Source organism: Halichoeres trimaculatus, unplaced genomic scaffold (assembly GCF_033239565.1).
Source record: "Halichoeres trimaculatus isolate MK-OKI-2021-1 unplaced genomic scaffold, fHalTri1.1 fHalTri1_scaffold_23, whole genome shotgun sequence".
NCBI lineage: Eukaryota > Metazoa > Chordata > Actinopteri > Labriformes > Labridae > Halichoeres > Halichoeres trimaculatus.
Window position 1 is genome coordinate 10,057,405 of NW_027437201.1, and position 21,134 is coordinate 10,078,538.

Consider the following 21,134-nt stretch of genomic DNA (forward strand, 5'->3'; position numbering starts at 1 on the left):
AACAACTTACAGGATAAACACTGTTCATTTAACAGCTTTAATGTGCTTTAGAGGCCTTTTAAAAAAATGAAACAAAAAAAACACATTATAAAAAATTAACACAAATATCAGTTGGAATATAAATGGGAAAAACAACAATAATGAATATAAATTATAATCAAGTAAAGTGTTAAAATAAAACAGGTAATGTTTGCTTGTATTGGGGTAATTTTGTCCACAGGTGAAAAGCACTAACCCACACTCCTCTTTCGCTCAGCCTTGCTCTCTCATTCCTCAGACTCAACTGTTGCTAGCAGGCTAAAATCAGCTAAGTAGAGTTGCCATACTTTTGGTTCACATTAAACGGATGGGCTAGTTCAGTTTTAGGCTGCTTGGGGGACAGTTTGGAATAAAACTTTGGAGTAAGTTACCTTATAAGATTTGGAAGTGATACATGATTCTATTTTACATTTATTTATCAATATAGATGCTTTACCTGAGTAACTGATCCTCAAGTTTGTAGCTTGTGAGTATTAATATACCAAAACGACTACCTTTATTTGAGACATTATGCTAAGATAAGCTTCCACAGGTTGACCAACATGACAAGGTGTTATTGTGTGTGTCAAACCCGAGATGGGAGCAAAAACCAATTCACACAAACGCACTCCGGGGTCACTTGGGTAATATTTTATTTACTCGTTAATCTTCAAAACTATTTTTCATAATAAATTTCCACTTTATGTTCATCAAAGAACCGTAACAATAAAAATAAAAGTAAATACTGTAGAAAAATTGTACATATAGAAAATAAACATGGTTAATGAACACCTAGATGTAGAGTCCCATTGGTTGGGACACCTCCTTTTGTTTCAGATGGCAACACAACAGAGAGAGGGAAAAGAAAGCAACAGACACGGATGAACTGGAGGGGCAGAGAGGGAAACATACCCAACGAGAGGAAAATAAGAGAAGGAGGGGGAAGGAGGTCAAAGGCCAGTTAAAGATGGAGAGAATAAGGGGATATGTTCAGTTAAATTTGACATTATACTTTGAAATCTTACACACAGTCCTCTTCGTGTCCTTTTTCGCCCTGGTCGATTTGCATGCATCTGACTGGTTGGAAGAACTGAAGGGGCTGGTTCGTGTCATGGCACTGTTTGTTTCGATTAATCACGGAGCTACAATTCCGGAGAAGCACAGGGCTCAAAGTCCATGAACAGACAGAGTATCCAACTGGAAACCCATCTGTGTCGGTCACACCGTGAGTACTGATAAACCAGCCAACTTATGGCGTAAAGACGAAAGGACGCAACAGAAGAGAGGGAGAGCCAATGAAATCAAAGCAACTCATTTCGCCAATGGCATCATGATCTGGAATTTTCTATCTATTAGCAACACATGGTAACATTTACTTTGATCTGTTTTTCTTTTCCTCGGCTGGTTTTTGCTATAAAAGATGGTTGGTTAGAGCAGGTATAGTGGGCGTGGCCTATTAGACATCAGGCTAAAAAACAGGTCTTGGCCTGTGGCGGGCGCATCTACCCCCTTTCTTCTTCTTCTTTTCCTCTTCGAACAAACCCACTGCCTCTGGAGTTTGTGGGACACGCCGCCACTTCACAGCACAGCTTGGACTCAGGCATGCAGCACACTCGAGATGGTCACACTTTGTCAATGAGGATTTGAACTGAGATTAAATCATTGTTGAATCCCACACACTGAAAACAGTTTGAAGTGCGTTACTGAGGCGTACCTCAAGCCAAGGTGGTAGATTAGAGATGGCGGTGCATCGCGGTTTAACCTCTGGAGTTTTCAACGCGGTATAAATCACACGGAGTAAGATAATTCACGTGCAATAAGATCCCCCCTCCCCTTCCCGAAAGAGTCTTTACTGCCCAAAATGTTCTTCATCATCATCACTGTAACAGTTATCGTAATGGTCTGTATCGTCACCACTCTTCTTTAGAGTCTCCAGTCTTTTGAAGATATGGTGTGTCTTTAGCATTGCAGGTACGTGTGTGTCTGCATGTGTACATATTTGAGTGTGTGTATATGTATGTGTGTATGTGGCACCGCTCAGTCGGTGTCTGTAGGTAGCATGTGAAGTCTCAAGTATCCTGTCCAGGAAAACATCTCTCAGCTCCTCCACTGATTCTGCCGTTTTTGATTTAGAGGCTGTCGTAAAACTCGGGCTCTGCAGCGTAAAAACAACCACAGCCCATCCGTTACATTAACGGCACCCACCCTGCCTCTGCCCTGTCACTCATAACTCACCGTCTCTATGTGTGGTGACACCCTGATTTCCTGTCCTGGTGCTGCTGGGGTTAGATTTGGACTGTTGGTGTGCTTGTTTCTTGGGCGTCCTGGGTGCTCGGTCTGCAGACAGGGAGGAAGGCCCACAGAGAAGCTTGGAAGAGACACTTGGTGCTTTTTTCTTGGTGCTTTTACATCATCTTAGCTCAGTCTGCCGTGTGCTTCACTTAAAGGCTTCCTGGACCTCTCTGAATCCGACAGGAGAGGTCGAACTGTGGCAGGGGAGTGATGGGACTTGTAATCTGGCTGGCCCCGAAATATTTCTTGACTGGGAGTTGATCTGGTTGTCTTTTTTTAAATCATCTGGAATGGTGTTTGTTCATAAAACGAGCTTCTCTCAGAGGCTCTTCATTGGTAAATACTGTACAATAAGGGTCCGTGCCCTCGGGCCAGTCTGTATGTGCTTCATGTATGTGTGACTGAATGTGTGTGTGTTTGTGCTTGGCAGCATGTGTGCGGGTGTGGTTATTGAAGAGTAAACATTAACATCAGCATGTCTATGTCAGTGTGTGTGTGTGTGTGTGTATTTCTTTTGAGAATATATCTATTTATGTACATATACCGTTATATATAAAGGCGTATATGTCTGTGTGTCTCGTGCCTCAGACGTAGTACTCCTTGTCTTTGTTCTTCTTGTTCTTGGAGATCTTGGCGATGCCCAGCGGCTTGTCCTTGGTGCTGCCGTTGGGCTGCGTGGCTGAGTTGCTGATGTAGTTGCGGCTCTCGTCAACGTGGTAGGAGCCCTCGTCGCGGTTGCGGTACTTGTACATGGCGTAGAGGAGGATGAGGATGCAGAGGGCAGCGGCCGCAACGATGCCCACCACCATGCCCGTGGTGCTGCTGCTCTCCCGCACCACCTCAGAGGGACCCGGGAACACCTTCACCTCCGGCAGAGGAGGGCGTGCTGTACGGGGAGGAACGTGAAGCCACAGTACGGTTTACTGGATGCATTTTTAATTAGTGTTACATGTAGAGGAGATGAGTGGAGGGCTGCAGCAGGAGCACACAATGCATCATCATAATGAATTATTTGACGTGCAGTTTGCATAATTCTGCTGGCTGGCAATAAGAGGCTGCAGCTCAGAGCCAAAGCTGCGCTCATATTATCACATAATGTGTAAACAGATTACATTACAGCATGTTGACAGGATGGCTGGAGCACAGGTGCACATTACATCAATTTTTATTACACACACTCGACACTTTATGACACAAACAGGCAGAGAGGGCTGCGAGGCGGTGATATATGAGTCGGTATCAGATGATGTCGGGTGATTGTCTTGAAACAGGGAAGGAGAAATTCAGCTCCTGCTGCAGGAATTTGGGTTTGAGTGAGCTGCAGGAGGAAGATGCATCAGCCTGTCGATGCTTTAACTGATGACTTTGTGTCATGTGATCCAGAACATGTTGACGGATTTGTAAATTCTGCGCTGTTTGTTTGTAACTCTGCTGGAGCGTGCTCTTGTAAATGAGACTTTTTATCTCACTGAGGTTTTCCCCGATGGATAAAATTCGAAAAAATAACTAGTTGCATGCAAAGGGTTAAAATGTAGGATAAAGGATGGAAGGAAAGGAGAGCAGCACGAGGTGAACACTTGGGAATGCTGGAGAGTGTTAGGTGATGCCTGGAGGCAGAAATTTAAGTGGAGATGAAAAATTCATTGTAGCAGGGGACAGAATGGGAGGGAAGACGGAGCGGCAGTGAGTGCTGAGGACACACTGGTAAAGAATAAGTGCCTACCTGAGCTGGGGTCACAGGGGTCAATGTCTTCATCATCACTGGGGCACTCAGCGGACGCCACAAGGAGGTCGTCTGCCGACTGTTGAGAGAAGACCAGAAGAAAAGGATCATTAGTGTTCGTATGAGATGCAGGATCATTCTGGAGAACACTCCCTCTCTGTTTATCTTCTACATGTGTGAGCTCTCGGCACTGATCCATCGCCCACCTGCTCTCGTGTTTGCCACAAACTCTTTCGCATGTTACGGCCCCCAGCAGTGGCAGGCGGCCAATTCTGGAGTACTGGGGAGGAAAGAAGAAAGGCGGAGGGAGGAGAGAAAAACTGTCTGAATCCACACGGGGAAAGGCAGTTATCATCTCCCTCCTCTCTCTGATTTCTCTGCCATCCTCTCCGTCTCCCATCTGACGCTGGCTGGAGCTCATATGTGTTGGAAAATGTGCAGCGTGAGGCTAAAGTCAGGGTAAAAAATAAAAAAAAACCCTCTTATATGAAATGAAATGTCCCACTCTACGCTGGATGATTCATTTAAATCTCCTTTATTTAACACCTCTCCATAAGCAGCATGTCAACAGCCCACTTACATTCACCCTCTCACCTACATCAACCAACTGCTGTCTCAACAAGCTGCTCTTTCTGTGCGCCTCACTCCCTCTGTGGAAAAGGAGACCCCCTTTCCTTTTCCTCCTCCTCTCCATCCCTGCTCCTCCTGTTGCCATGGCAACTCTTAAGTTCAGGCTGTTAAAAATGATGGGGAATAAAAAAGAAAAAAAAAAGGGAAAATTTCCCCTCAGTAGGGACCTGTGCATCGATTTTGCCATTCCAGCCGGAGAGGAGTGGAAAGATAGAGATTGGAGTGAGGGTGAAATTTAAGGAGGGAGAGAAAAGAAAGACTTCAAAGTGCTGTGGTCTTTACTTAACACACTGCTAATGTGCGCCGCATATTCATGAACTACTGTTAAACATCGCCCGCCTTGACGCTTCGGCATGAGGGATCTGAACGTGTGTGTGTGTGTGTGTGTGTGTGTGTGTGTGTGTGTGTGTGTGTGTGTGTGTGTGTGTGTGTGTGTACGTGTGTGATTTGGGTGCTCGGTGCCAGCGCTAAATTAAAATTGGATTGTGATGCATTGCAGTGGATGTTAGTAACCCAGAGAATAAAAGAAAAGAGCAGAGAGCAGCAGAGAGAAGAGCTCTAGAGGCGGATTACAAGCAGACCAGAACTGAATCTGAACCAAATCAAAGCGCTAAGTGGTCGATGATGTCTTAGCAGAGAGCTACAGGCAGTGTTTTAAACTGAAGCTCATTAAGCCTCTCCTCTGTCCTTGGTTTTCTGTTTCCTCGCCTGCTTTTCTTTGTGGATTACATAAGGTTAGAGAAGCAGGAGCTGGGTTTATTCATCTGAAAAAGCCCGCACTGGCCTCGGTTTGGTGTGGTCCTGGTCCTGACAAGTCTGCTGTGGTTTAAGTTTGGCCTGGAAGCATACATTAGGGTTATTGATGCTTGACTCCGTCTCTTTCCTCCGCTGCCTTTCCAATCAGTTCTGCTCACTGGGCTGTCAAATGCTGCTAGGCTGAGCTTAGCCTCTGGAATCCAGCCACTCAATAAGCCTCGCTGCCTTTGCCAGGATCCAAATAGCACAAGAACCAATCAGGCGCGAGGAAACACATCAGCCCCAGACTGTCAGCGATCAATGTCGAAGCTAGCATGCTCGGTTATTGATCCAGAAACACCTATGTGACCTCAGCGGGGAGCTGGATCTGAATCATGATATCAGCTTAGACAAAAAGATGACCAAGGCCCCTCCTCTGATCGGTGACATCTCCCCCGTCAGCTGACCGGCCTGTTCAACAGGAGGGGGTGTCAATCGGAGTATTGATCCACCTATCGCATGGAAGACAATGAGCACGAGGAAACGAGACGCACGCCAAACACAACTTAAATGGCATCGATGAGGCGCAGAAGTTTGCAGCAGAGAAACGCCTCTTTCTCACCCTGGTTTGGTCCCTCCCTCTTTGTCCCCCTTATCAATAAAGCATGCCGACACAATGATGGACACAGACATACACAGATGACACACACAGCATGCTGAAAGAGGAAAATCTACCTGAGCAGCCGAACAGTGCCAACGGCCGTCAATGCCGCCCTGACTTCCTAGTTCACACATGGCAGCTCACACACTCTCGCAGAAGAATCAACAGCTTGTCTGGTACTTTCACAACTGGATTTCAGACGCACATTTGCACACCCGCGCACACACACACACACACACACACACACACACTCTCACAAGCTCTATAACAGGCAGACGTGCTCCATTGGTCTGTTTCTATTTAAACACATCTACAAGCGGACACAGAATCAGGCTGAAGTTGGCAGGCTGATGAATAGATCCTGGAGAGAGGAGAGGAAAGGAGAGGAGAGGAGCTAGCTCCACTACTGCAGATGGTGAGATAGACTCAAACACCGCCTGCATTAACAGCCTATCACTGGAGAGGGAGGGAGAGGAGGAGAGAGGAGGGGGGAGTGACGGGTAAATATGGAAAGATATGAAGGGAGAGAGAAGGAAAAGAAGAGAGAGAAAAAGTGAAGCAGGGAGGAGGGAGAAAGTGTCTCCAGAAGATGGATCGCGAGGGGAAGAAAGGCAGGAGGGAGAGAAAGGTGTGAAAGATGCGAAGAAGACAGCAAGGTAAAGAAAAAAACGCCAAGGAGGGAGGGGAGCGAATGAGAGATGGATGTTCAGAGAGCTTGTGGAAGAAGTGTCAGGTCAGCTGGTTCCCAGCAGCCAATCAGGTGCCGCTCTGAGCCTCAGGTTTCCTTCTATCAGTCTTCACATCCACACAGGTACACACACAAACATACAGACAGACAAGCATCAAAACAAAACTCCAGCTCTGAGAGCGAAAGCAGCCTCTAGCATAAACACTCACACACACACACACACACCTCCTCCTCGCTGCTGCTCGGCTGTCATGCATTATTAATCCCTTCCACTTTTCGACACGGCGAGAAAGAAAAAAATTCAATAAAGTGTGGACTTTACGAGGACGCACACTTTCCTGCTGCACAAAGTAATAAGAGCAGGAGTAAACCCACGGGGCGACTTAGGCTCAGTCCACTTCACCTAAACTCAGGCGTGTGTGTGTATGTGTGTGAGTGTGTGTGTGTGGAATCAATCAATAGCTCAGAGAGAGACGCTTCTGCTGCCCCTCCTCTGATGCAACGTGCTGCAATTCAAGCCCATTGTTCTCAATCCACCTGAGTGTGTGTTTTTTTCTCTTTTTGTGTGTGTCTGTGTGTGTGTGCATACTCTGCACTGTATGTGCGCTACTGGTTGAGGCCAGGTTGAGTTGCCAGGCAACACACGGCGGCAGCCTCAATGGAAAAGCTGTAGATTCTTCTTAAACAAGACAAACACACACACACACACACATGCAGAGATTCGGGGCCGGTTGGAGTGATTTGACTTGTACAAATGAGCAAACACACTCACACACACACACACTCTGCAGTGTGTTGAGCATATAGTGCCTGCTCTGACCTAGTTCTCATACAGTGATATCGACTCCAGCGCAGCTCTGCATCCCAAATTTAGCCCTGACATCAGCAGAGAGCACACACACGCAGGAATGGTTAATAAACGCAGGAGAGACCAAGAGGTGAAGTGTGAAAACAACATGTGTGTGTGTGTGTGTGTGTGTGTGTGAGTGGCGACACTGTCACCAGTCTGCAGCACAATCCATCCAGCTCTCATATCCATTATTGATGCCTGAGGCTTAGCTCACAGCTCTCTGCGTTCTATTATTTATGTCTGAAACAGCTGGCGGTTTATCCACAGAGGAGCTATTCTCATTGGGACTGTGCACGGAAGACAGAGGAGGGAGAGAGCGCGAGCGCTGGGTATTGGGGCTCACTATCTCCATGGCAACTTGTATCATTGGGAAAAAAAAATCTCTTTTTCAGTGCGGCAGCAGAGTTTTATAACACAGAAGAAGAACTGCAGCACACACAGACGCCCACAAAAAGCACGAGCGCGTCTGACGAGTGATCCGAACAATGGAGCTAAAGAGCCCGTGCTGAATGTTTCCTCCGACACCGGTTACAGATACGCTACACTCACACTCTGCTGCTTCCATTCTTCCGTCTCATTTGCATCAGTTTACAAGACAAATATTGTGAAAAAGCTATTACAGCTCCCATTAACACAAACATCTCTGCTCCTGTGATTTAGAGGCCAGGGATCAATTCGACGGCTAATCCATTCACAGGGATGCTGAAGCAGAAATATCAAATGTGTATGACGAAATGTTTTTGAAATATATGAGTCAGTCATCCAAAAAGACTGAAACATCAGAGAAAGACTACCTTTATGTCCACAGCAGCATCTTTTCTTCAGGGATTTGATTCGACTTTCTTGCATCATTTTACTCAGGATTCATTTGGCTTTTTATAAATAACATTTAAGCTTTTTCTTTTTTTTCAAAGCTCTTTCAAGATACCTAAAACAGCAGATGCAACAGAACGGAAATGGAAACGCATCCTCTTTTCATCTTCTTTTCCCGTCCTGTCCAAGTCTTTCATTTCGCTTCAGTCTGTTGTGAAACTCCAGCAGATAAAGAAATCATGAAAGCAGACGAGGAAGATTTTGATTTAAAGGAGGGCTTATGTAGATTTGACACAAGCGTCTGTTAAAAATAAAACCTATTCCTAACTGAAAAAACAAGAGTGTCAGAAAGTTTCCAGACTCGACACACCCTCCGTTTAAGATAAAACTTTACTTCAGATACTCTTCTCTTACAGCAGACCTATAGATGATTAAAGTCTTGGTCAAACTCTCAAGTCAAAGCCGAAAACTTTGATGTTCAGGCATCCTGGTAGCTAAAGCCTCTCTAACATGTGATCCTAACATCCAGGACCAAGTCTGGCAGAGAGCTTTGATGCACACTGACGCCCCTCTTTTCTCCCCTCTGTCTGTTTTTTACTCTTATAAAAGATAAAGCATCTTGAGAAATACCTTTATGTTCTGCTCTGAGTCCCGAGCCCTCACTATCACAGGGCTGTGTTTTCATCCTGAACTTCTTTCTCCTGCCCTGATTTATTTTCCTACAACACCATAATGCTTTAATGTACAATCAAACACTCCAGGGGGATTCACTAAGAAGGGATTGTAGCTGCTAATAGCAGCAAGAGTTGTGCATCGTTTGCACCCCTGCTCCATCTCAAGGTCCAATCCACTAACTGCATTAATGAAGTCCAAGCATTAACACTCTCGCTGCAGTTTGCTCTTGTTTTGCATCTGATTATGGAGATCAGCTGTCGGCACTTCCTCTCTGTGGAGCGCAGAGCTCAAATCTGTCCACATGTATGGTTCATAATGAGCGTCCAAGCAGTGCACTGAGAGGTTGCTTCATGACAGAGGTGAAACAAATGTCTCCATTTATAACAAAGCTCCTTCCCTGGAGTGAGGCAGCCAGAGCAGCTCGTCCAGATTAAAGAGAAACCTCTCACCCCCACCGAACAGCGCGGTGCTGAACAGCCCAGGCTGTTTCCACACATGTGGATGTGGGTGGGTGTGTGCTTGTGATGGGTTAAACCACGAAGAGCTCCTTTGTAACCGAGCCCCTGGTTATTTTAATGTTAGTGAAATCTTAGCGGAGTAAAAACCACTTGGCTGTTTTTGCCCCACATTAATGCCACATGTATGTGCAGAAAGCATTGTACCACTGTGGCACTACTTGTACTGCAATGCAGCTGTGCATGCATTTAACCCTTTCTGTGTGCTTTGTGAATTGGGTAAAAAAACACTCTTTTTTCCCCAGGTGTGTCTCTTAAGTACATAGTAAGTGGCGTCAAACACAACCCGGCTCTTCCTGACATTTCTCCCTCTCCTCCAGCACCTGATTAGCAGGCTGAGTGCTCACTAATCCTCTTACAGAGTTTAAAAAGACACTTATCAAAGCAAATCAACACTTTTTAATTACACACAGAAAGCATAAGAAGCTATGGTGTGATGGGACAGGTGCATCTTGGATACGAGCACATCATGGCGTGTCTTCGTCTCCTTTTGCTAAGAGTGAGGCTGGAGTGATGTGAGGTGCTGACTTAGGGCCTGATCTACTGAAGGTTTGCATATATAAAAACAAACTTAACAGTGTGCCCAAAGCTGATTTACTAACCAGGTGCACAGGGGATTGATCTGTCAAACGAGCAAAACAGCACACCCAATCCACTTAGCGTGTTTGCCTTTATGTATTCAGATTATATGCAGATTATCATGACGTGAAAAACTGTGGGAGGAGGAGATGCAGTTGTTGAAACTGGTTGTGGTCACTGTTTTTACGTCTTTATCCAGCACATTTGAAAGGCAGGTGACAACCAGCGCCGCTCACATGGCCGCGGTCTATGTGATGAGAAGAAGGCAGCGGTACAACGACAGACGACAGAGAGAGGGAATCTTCTGTGTGCTAGTCAACATATTTGGACTTTCAGAAAATGAAATAAAGGAGACCTGTCGTCCCTCCTGGTGCTTCTGGATCATTCCAGCTCAACCGGCAACTTTAGTGCCGGCGTCTCCCAGAATACTTTTTCTGGTGTGCTGCTCAAGTGTTAAATGCTACATCACACAGGATGGGCAGGTAAAATCCAGTTCCCACCATCGACTGTATATAGAGCGGACAGCCATTTACCACTGTACGATTTTGAAGCCAAAATTCTACCATCACAGGCGCAGCCATTGTAACAGTTGTGCAGCTAGAGTCTGCGCAGTAGAGACTGTGAGGGATTCTGGGAGAATCTGAGTAGTGCCGGGTGACAAAAAATTATATATTTTTTTCTTTTGAGAGTCAAATTACTTCTTTACTCTTCTTCCCTACATATTTTACAATCTCCCCCCAAAATTAACAAGAACGGCAGCTGTCAGTCATCGTTAAACGTGACGTGAAACCTTGTTTTTAACATCTTATAACTAGAAAAAATTAAACTCTTCAGAAAAAGGAGGACTTGAATACAAGCCAGACAAATGGTATCTTCAAATCACCACAACAATCGGACAAGAGAAACATTTCTACAAGGTGTAATAATTTTTTAAAGTTTGACCACAGCCCATCTGGAATGACTGGGGAGCTGGATTTTTGACCTACACTGCAGCCAGGTGGAGCAGTTTTGTGGTGACCTCGCATCGAATAGAGCAGTGTTTCTCAATTGCAGTCCTGGGGCCCCCCTGCCCTGCATGTTTTAGATGTTACCCGAATCCAACACACCTGGTTCAAATGATCAGCTCGTCATCAAGCTCTGCTCAAGCCTGATTACGAGCCATTCATTTGAATCAGGTGTGCTAGAGTAGGGTAACATCTAAAACATGCAGGGAAGGGGGGCCCCAGGACCGGAATTGAGAAACACTGGAGTAGAGCAAGATGACGTCCATTTTTTTTGCAGACTAGGGTTCCAACGCATTCGAGATACAGTAAATGACACAAAACAGCTTTTTTGTTGAAATGTAATTAAATCAAAACTAAAAACAACATGAAGGAACTTAAATATTGTGTCATTTTTTTCAACTAAAACTGAACTTTAACAGCTGCCAGAGAACTGAGAACCACAGATAACAATTAAAATGTATATACATATATGAACTCAACTCATTGAAACATTGAACTGCATGTTTGATTAGTTGATCAACAAAGATCTCTTGTCATGACCTATGCACCATCTGTTAACAAAGAGGAGGCTGGTTTTTATGGCTTCAGGGAGCTCCTTTATAGGAGTTGTCATGTAACACACATTAACGAAAGCGTACAATAATGTTACTGGTGTGCTCTTACCTGCTGCGTGGCGCCCTGTTTCCTGTTTGTGGCCGTGGTGGTTGTGATGTCACTTATAGACGGGGCGGAGTCAGAGCGGTTGCCTCCTGCTGCAGCACTGGACTGGGGGGTGATGGAGGAGGATGGCATGTCACCCACAAGCCTTGCACTGCCCTCTGTTTTGATGTGCGGGTGCCCCTCGGCGGCCATGTTGAGGATTCTGAGGCCGTTGTAATAGAGACCTGACAGCTGACCCTGGAACATCCCAGTGCTTCTTTCTCCCCCACCCACGGTCACCGTGGTCTGGCTGTTGAAGATGGTCAGCTGGCGACCTGCACGCACACACACACACAAACACACACACACACACACACAAAAACACACCAGAGACACACACCAGGAAGGAAGACAAACAGACACACGCAATACAGTCGTACACATACACACACGCACAAACCAGTGGTCCCATTCGTGCATACACACACACACACAAGAGTGTTTGAGTGTTACACAATTCACCACCCCCAAGCCATGGTGAGAGGATGGGACAGAATAAGCATGGCAGAGCAAATCGAAGCCGTGGAGAACTGTGGAGAGGGCTGAGACTGAGAGAGAGGTGAAAAAAGCAGCAGAAGAAGAAGAAAAGAGAGGAGGAAGAGGAGGGAAAGTGGGGTGAAGAGGCTGAGAAATTGAGGAGGAGGAGGATGAAGAGGCAAAGAACAGAAGGAGGAGGAAGCAGCAGCAGATGAGAGGAGTCAGAAGGGCCCCCGAAGAAGACGGGGCTGACAGATGGTTGCTATGGTGATGGCTGTGTGGCACGACATTGTATTTGAAGGAGCGACAGACAGGCAGACAGAGAGACAGAGAACTGTTGTAACAGCCCTAAGAAGCATGCACAGGTTATAAGCTCTACTGCTCACTGTTAAAGGGACTAGAGGCTAGTTTAAGGAGCTCTGCTGAAGTTTAGGAGGAAAACTTTGACATTTTTACAAAAAGCATCGCTCTATTAGTCATCTCAAATTTACAAACTTCTTACATGTCACAATACTTTGCACTTTAATTTGATTACAACAACATAATCTTTAGTAAATGCTTTATTGTTTACAATTTGATAATAAACAGAATTATTTACCAGCTTTAATAAAGCATCTTTTATCAGTACTTCTTTTCTATTCTCTGATTTATTCACATTTAAATCTCCATCGTCCCTTTAACCTGATATTATCAGATACACACTAACAAGATACGTTCACAGGCACTACAGTTTACACAGTATTACACACTACAGCTGCCCAACTTTTAAATACTTAGTTATGGATTTAGATTTTTAGATGTTAGTTGATGGTGCACAATAAAGTACTCAACTGCCTTCAAGTTGTATTTTAAAGCTGAAAGTTTTAAGGAATTTTAATCAGGGTTTTTACCTTTGTCGAGTAGCCAATCGTCAACTACTCGACCGAGCCGATAGGGGATTCGCTGTCTGGCGATGGCCAGGCGCTCGTTATCAATGTTGCCTTTAATTTAGAGATGAAAACACAGTAGTAATTACGCACATCCAAACGTGGTACAGGAGCTGGATACAAAAAGAACAGCAATGAAAAGAAAGTAATGGTCTGCTCATTGTTAGTATGTCACTGCGTCGTTACGGTAAAGCTTGAAGAGAAGAGAAGCTGAATTCAGGATGTTTCCAGTGAGCGGACTCTTACTCTCTGTTCATTGGGTTTAATTTAAAGAGACATTTCAGGGGTTAACATCTGCAAGAGCACAGGGAAATAGTGTTACAGCTGCCACATACTGCCTAAATGACTGACTGAGTTTAGAGTTACAGACAGGAAGAACCCTCACACACACCTCACAACAACTAGCATTTAGCATTTTAGCTACCTGGACCTCATTATGTTAACGACTACTAGCTAAGATTACCACTTTAAATATAAAAACAAACAAAAAGAAAAACAAAAGACAAAAACACTTTTTTCTTTTTCTTATTATTTCTCTCTAGTTAAACATTTAACTCAAAATAAGACATTTTTAATTATTGTTTGTCCAAAAATGCACCAACTGTTATTATTTTCTTTTATGGAGAGAAAAACATCTGACACCTGAATTAAATGTTATCATAAATTACCTTTAACACTATTTAACAGGCCTAACATGACATAACTGGCTAGGATACAACCTATTGTAAAGAATGACCTTCTCATTTTATGGTTTAAAAATTCAGGTTTCATATCAGATCACACATGTTTCATTTCAAACACAATAACATGAAACAAAGCTGCAGTTAAATTTCTCATCTCAGTGTTTAAAATAGACATTGATAGGAACGCTGAGGTGGTTCATCAATCAGGAGGTGGGTTGGTTTGGACTAAGGTGTAGTAAACTCTGTCCCAGGAGACAGACAGTGCTGTGGGCTGGTGGGTGGGTGGGTGAGGTCGGGCTAAAGTGGGCGGGGCATGGCCTACCTGAGGGGTAGCGCTCGATGACGGGCAAGTCGTCCAGCTGGAGGGTGGCGTTTCCCCCACTGCGGGTGAACCGTACTATGTGGTACTTCCCATCGTTGACAAACTTGGAGCTCTCCTCAATGTTAATGTCGTCAGTGCCGACATTAAACACTACTCTAATGTTGCCTTTATCCTGAGGGAGAGAAGAGAAGCTGTTGGAGTGTTTCCCCTGGTTTGATTAATTCGATCATTTGACATTTAAGGAAGATATGGGTTGAGTTTGACACCATTACAGTTATTAGTTAGAATACTGTCTTTTTTTTAATATCTTTTGCCAAGTTTTCTGAGAGGATGTTAAACGATTTGAGCGTCTGGCTTTAGATAATAACTAATGCCAGAGAAACTCTATTCTTTCCTGAACCTTGAGTGTTTTGGATATTTCTCTCAATCCCCTCTCCTTGGGCCTCAGTGTCTGGTTTTATGTTCGTAGCTGATAAAGAAAAGTAGTCGCTCAAACCACAGAAGAGCTTCATGACAAGTCTGAGTCTTTGGATTGAATCATTGTCACCATTTAATGCATCAAGAGTCTATTTTTGTTTTTGTGTCACATGGAGCTCTGCAGACAGAACATCAGTATCTGCTAAGTCACATAACTGACGCAGGAGCTGCCTGTTTGTTTATCACTCCATGAGTCAGGACCAAAACACTGTTGAGATGTGTTTCAGTGGTTTCAACTAGCTGGACCTCTCTGATCATCTGACGACGCTCTGTTTGTGAAACACAATGTGAGGATAAAAGATGGTGCAGCAGCTTTAGGCTTTGTCACTCCTTAAGTGTCACTACAGTAAAATCTAGACCTCAAATATAAAAGATGCTATGTTTTCTTTTTTGAATATATAAAAAATATTCCTTGAGCAATCCTTGTTTATGTATGTTTCATCTGTTATGATCTATGAACGCTCATTGCGCAATATAAAAAACCCTCCACAACATCAGCAAGTGATGTTACGTAAAGCCTGTTGTCGCCTCAGACAGAGCTGTGCTGATCGAATCGCCTCGACTGATGTCACCTTGTCACATCAGTACGTGTCAAAGAATACGAGTTTGGTGAACACTATCTCGAGGCCGCTCCTTCCTGCTGCATGAGAAACATCAAAAAGTGTGTGGAGCTAGTTTGCTGAATTATTTTCACTACTTTTTATAAAAACTGAATCAACTCTTTCAGTTTAACACAGGTCTGTTCGGTGATGTCTGACGTTACACACCTGATTAAAATTTAAAGACCAGTTGAAAAATTTCAAGAATTTAAATTTTGCACTGCTCAGGCTTAAAGTGATACTCTAGGATGGAACAAGTTGGGTCCTATCACAAGGTTTAGGGCAGAAATTACCCCTACAGCAGTGTTTTTGTGCAGCAGAAGCCCAGGGCACTCGCACCAAACACCCCCTCCCTGCTCCTCTGCCGGTTTCCTCTGCACTCAGACGGGGCCTTATTTTAGTTAAAAACACAAATAAACAGACTCCAACCGAAAAAATCTGATATCGGTCTGCATTCACGCTCTATTTAGAGATTTTTCAGCGCGTTACTTTCACACAAAAACACTACTAAATAAGGCTCTAGTTCTCATCGTGTCGTAAAACGGCGCTACCTCTGATGCAGAGCCACAGCTGGCAACGAGGCGCTCACCGCTTACTGTATGTCTGCACGCGCGGCGTGCCAGATTTGAACAAACGCAGGTAGTCTGCCAGGATGAAGAGACACGATAAGAACTAGAGCCTTATTTAGCAGTGTTTTTGTGTGAAAGTAACGCACTGAAAATTCTCTAAATAAAGTGTGAATGCAGACCAATATCAGATTTTTCGGTGGGAGTCCGTTTATTTGAGTTTTTGGTCAAGTAAAATATGGCCCCGTCTGAGTGCAGAGGATACTGGATGACGAGCAGGGGGGGGTGTTTGGTGCGTGCGCCCTGGGCTTCTGCTGCACAAAAACACTGCTGTAGGGGTAATTTCTGCCCTAAACCTTGTGATAGGACCCAACTTGTTCCATCCTGGAGTATCACTTTAAGATTATAAGTAAAGCTTTAAAATGCAAGTAAAAGAAATGAGAGTGAGACAAAAAATAGTTCTTGAAAACAGTAATTAAAATGAAGTAGTCTGTCTATCAGTTGATCAAAAGTTGAAGACCACAGCCTCTGAAAGACACAATCTGCATAAAAATATGAATTCAGTGTCATTTTCTGTAAGGCAGCCATTTTGACAAAGGACTTCTTCCAGAGGAATCAGCTCACTCTTTGGACCATCCTGATGTTCCCCTGATCTATATCACTCTGAGAACATTTGGGGATGGATGGAGAGGGACGTTTACAGAAATGGACATCAGGTCCAGACAGTGAGACAGTGGATGATCCTCCATGAAGACATCTTCACCACTTAGAGCAACGTTCCCACGAAACCAGTTTTTGATGTGATCAACAAGAACGTGGGCGCTCCTCACCACTGAGTCATTTTTCAAAACTTTGATTACTATTTTAGGGGCTTCAGGTTTTTTTGAGCTGTGGTCTTAAACTTTTGATCAGCTGATGAACAGCCTGTCTCACTTTATTTGTTGCTTGCAATAAATTGCTTACTTAAATTGTTTTTGTCTCTGTCCCACTTCATTTTGCATTTTGAAACTCTGTTTAGTCTTTTTAAAATCCAACGGCGTGAAATATAAATTTGTGCAATTTTTCAACTGGCCTTTAAATTTAGATCAGGTGTTTGTTAAAGCTTTGAGGTTTAATTAATTAGACTGTCATAAAAACACAATTTTCAGAGCACAATAACAGAGTTCTGATTTTATCTTTGTTTATAACACAATTAGGAATTATAGTGAGAAACAGCAACAGTCAGATGATAATAAGACAGATGCAGGAGATAAGATTAGTAATTGAATCAGGTAAAGATAGTACGTGAGCTAAATTTCAAGGACAAATTTTATTTGATGTTGATTTCTAATATTGTCAAATCAGGTGTATCTTAAATGAAAGCTGCATGAGACTGCAGTAAAACATGAATGTGAATTGAAAAATAATAATCCTAGTCGTGGATTATGAAAACACATTTCTTCTGGACTTTAATTTTCAGGGTGTGTACTTACTATCTGCAGCTGAAGATAGTCTCCTAAACCAGCTGCACTGTCCACCCGGAGCAGTATGGCGTGTTTCTGTTGGGTGCTAAACCCAAGGGCGAGCCTGTCTGCTCTGGTGCTGGGACGCTCATTAGGGGGCCACGTGTAAACCACAAACCCTCCATCACGACCAAAGATGTATGTGGTGCCAGCTGGTGCAGACAGATACAGAAAATTAATTACAAGAGCATCTGCATGTCATAAACAGGGCTATCTATCACCCACAATCCCCTGCTCCACAGGCGATTTCTCTCTCTGCTAAATGTTTAACACCAAAGAGGCATTTTGATAAACTTTTATAACCCAACTTAAATGTCACAGTCAAGCAGCCTTCCACATTCTGCTTCTTCCTCCTACACACCAAAAGAAAAAAAAACAGTATTCCCCAGAGTACTTAGTCTCAACACTGCTGCAGGAGGCTGACTGCAATGACTGACTCACACAAATAACAGCTTATAATAGTTTGACTCACTGCGAGATGACTGAATAATCAGCAAGTATCTTTGCTTGAAGGCAGCTGAGGATAATTCAGTGTCAAAGCTTGGAAATGTTTACAGGACTTGATTAAGTGTTACAGAGAGAGCAGAGATAACAGTAACCTAACCAGACTCCGAGCAGGTGGGATTATTTGTGCTCAGTCTGAATCAACAGATGACAGTGCCCCCGTGTGGTCACTTTGGTGTAATGCAGATAATGAATCTAATTGCTTGAGTGTTAGATTGCAGTAGAGGGTGAGTCTCTGACACTCACCATCGTTACAGAGTGGTCCAGCATACGAGGTCATGCTGCAGTCGCAGGTGAAGCCCTCCCACTGCTGCAGACACACACCCTGATTGGAGCACGAGTCCTCCTGACACGTAGTGCTGGGACCTGCAGTGACAGACGTGGCGGAGTGGAAGAGTGCGACGGTTAGAAGAAGAAGAAGAGTTTTTCTCTGGAGCCCAGTGCAACAATAAACCATTTTAACAGCTCTAGTGTTACACCTCCTTTCTTTAAAGCCTTTGGAAATGGACGGGTAAACTGCTTCGGTGGTGTTTTGATTAGTAGTATTAGTAGAAACTCATTGTGGTGCTAGGATTTGATGGAAACAGGCTCCAGCTTTTTATGACTGATGCCAGGTTCAGACAGGAGGCGGAAGTGCTGCTATTTGTAAATCCCTGAGAGAGCGGTTGTCCGTCTGTTCTCAGTAGAAGGAAATTTTTCTGCAACATTCACAAGCATTTGTTCCTGTCCCTCTTATCCAAATCCCATGTTAAGCACATATCTATTTTCAGCACCATCACTGCGTTTTCTCCTCACTCTATTTCTTTGCTTAACTGATGAATGGTATGTTATATCTGCAAGAAAGAAAAACAGAATCACAGACAGGAAGGACACATTTCTTATGAATAAAATGGAGGCAGGTTGAGATGCAACCTTGAGACGCACATTACATCATTTATAAGGCTCGTATCATTTATATCGCGTTCATCAAACGTGTACTTTTTAATAGATAACCAGTTTGTTTTCTTGCCAGATTTGCTCACGGCAAGCAAATTATAGAACAGACGGCCAAACCATCGCTGCAGCTGGCTGCAGAGCTCGGAGGCGTCACAGTCCCTGTCTGATCCACCCGATTATGGGCGCTGAAGGAAGGAGGCTGCCCTTCAGGGCTCTCCCGCCTCCTGTCTGAACCCGACGTCACACTGGCAGCAGATGCTACGTTATCTTATGAACTAAACTGGAAGCTAAACTCAAATCTATGTCACTAGGTGAAAACTTAGGAGAGCATGCAGGAGGTGAAGCTAGATGAGCGGGACAAGGACAAGAGGTATTAAACATAAGAAGGCAAAGTTATGTTTAAAGGCCTTCATCTCAATGCTCCTCCTCCTCCAGCAGCCTGCCACAGCTCGCTCCACGCCTCGTGCTGAAAGCACACAGGAGGAGAATGTCAAAGCTCCTTTCTCCTTCGCTGCACTCCTCACTCGAGGCGTGGAGGAGAGGCTGTGACATGATTCACACATGGAGGGTGGGAGTTGAGGTTGGGAGTCAGTCGTTGGGGTTAGAGAGCATGCTGCTGGCAGGTGGTGGAGCGGTGGTTAACTCAAGTCAAGCGGTGGTGATGTCACTAATGTGATGATGTCACTACAGTGGCTGGGAGAGGACAGGTCACCTCTGACCTTTGACTCCGGATCACTGGGATCCACCACACAACACTGGACACCACTGGGTAGTTTCAGCACACGCATACTCACACACTCACACACACTCTCATACACACTCACACACACACACGTTTCCCCACGCTCTTACACGAGTCTCACATGCTCACACAAAGCGATATACCTTGCAAGTCAGCTTTCATCAATGTAACTTTTGTCAGCCAAACAAAAAAGCAAACAAGCAAATTAAGTTAGATGGTTAGTCGATGCACACGGATGCCTGTGAACTGCTGAAAGAGTGGAACAGAGAGAAAATGTGCAGAGAGACTGAGGAGGAGATGAAAAATAAAGACGGTAAAATTTACATCCAGTAGAGTAAAAGCTGGGTTAGTGGGTTATCTGATCACAGAGAGAATGAGCTCAATGAAAACTGAAAGAAAAGGCAGCAGGGACACGGGACCAGGACACATCTCTCCACAGCTGTTTAAACCTCACCTTCACAGCCTCTTTCCACTTGTCCCATGGTTGCCAAGGCATCAGCCAAAAGGTCAGGTAGGCGGCCATTTAGATCGACTGTTGCTAGGCAACCTTGAAAGCCCTCCCTGGAGTGGACCAGCTTGGGCAGGTCTCGGTACATCTCTTTGGAGACTCCCCCGATGTAAAGATCACCTGATGAGGAGCAACAGAGTGAGTGGCAGCTTCATGAACCAATCACAGATCGTGACTGTACGTATCTGAGGGATACAGCTGATTTTAAGAGTAAAAATATAATAATTTAATCTCAAATCACTGTTAAGTTTCCAAGGAGAAAGATTGATTCATCAAAACATAGATACAAAACATCAGGAATGTGTCACATTTAACAACTACCCTTGCCCCTTCTCTCCTCTTTGCAGAAAATCTGTGCTTTATTACAGAGTGAGACCTTGGTTTGGCAAAAAAGAAGTTGAAAAGAATTTGGTTTTAGCCAAAATCAAAGACATAAAACAAAGACAAGCTGCTTTTTTGGCCTCTATTTTACACTTATTTGAACTTTTCTGCCCCCATGACTGCAAATCAATTCTGGAGTTGAAGTAAAAGAAATCAATTGGACATATTTTAACTGTGGCAAAAACTCCTCAGTATCAGGCTGATCTTAAGAGCTTGGATTCAACAATATATGATTTATAAAGTACGCAAGATCCTGTCCTGCAATCCAGGCCTGGCATATGTTTTAGATGTTTTTATCTCAGCTGAATGAAGACACAAATATCATAAACAGTCTTGTAGAAGTCTCGTTCAACTTATGGAGCCCAATCTCTGATAAAAATGTTCAACGTGATGTGATTTCTAACAGATGAGCAGGCGATTAGGATGTGAATCTGAAGCATTACCCACATCCCACAAAACCAGAGGGGCTTGTCTCGGTGATGTCACCCATAACTAAAGCAGTGTTTTGAATCCCAAAACAATTGGCTATCTTATTAGAAAAGCAGGATTAACCTCACATTCAGATGACGCGGAGGTTTTTCTTTAGGCCTCGCAACCAAGCTCCACACCTTATTAGCTAATTATGCATC

At 44.1% G+C, this 21,134-nt stretch overlaps 1 protein-coding gene across 19 annotated transcripts in view; it reads right to left on the reverse strand.

Moving 5' to 3' along the window:
- Positions 1-653: 653 nt before the first annotated feature.
- The window catches only part of nrxn1a (neurexin 1a), a 75,947-nt gene continuing 55,466 nt past the window's right edge, over positions 654-21,134 (reverse strand). For 10 of the 19 annotated variants that reach the window (XM_074663124.1, XM_074663120.1, XM_074663121.1 and 7 more), the window contains 8 exons: positions 20,071-20,244; positions 18,185-18,304; positions 17,405-17,586; positions 14,291-14,462; positions 13,250-13,339; positions 11,847-12,157; positions 4,034-4,112; positions 654-3,196 (listed from right to left, as the gene is read on the reverse strand). In XM_074663124.1, coding sequence (XP_074519225.1) covers positions 2,895-3,196; positions 4,034-4,112; positions 11,847-12,157; positions 13,250-13,339; positions 14,291-14,462; positions 17,405-17,586; positions 18,185-18,304; positions 20,071-20,244 — 1,430 coding nt within the window. In that variant the 3' untranslated portion in view covers positions 654-2,894. The remainder of the gene's footprint in view (positions 3,197-4,033; positions 4,113-11,846; positions 12,158-13,249; positions 13,340-14,290; positions 14,463-17,404; positions 17,587-18,184; positions 18,305-20,070; positions 20,245-21,134) is intronic. The other 9 variants (XM_074663138.1, XM_074663134.1, XM_074663129.1 and 6 more) reach the window with 1 other exon arrangement.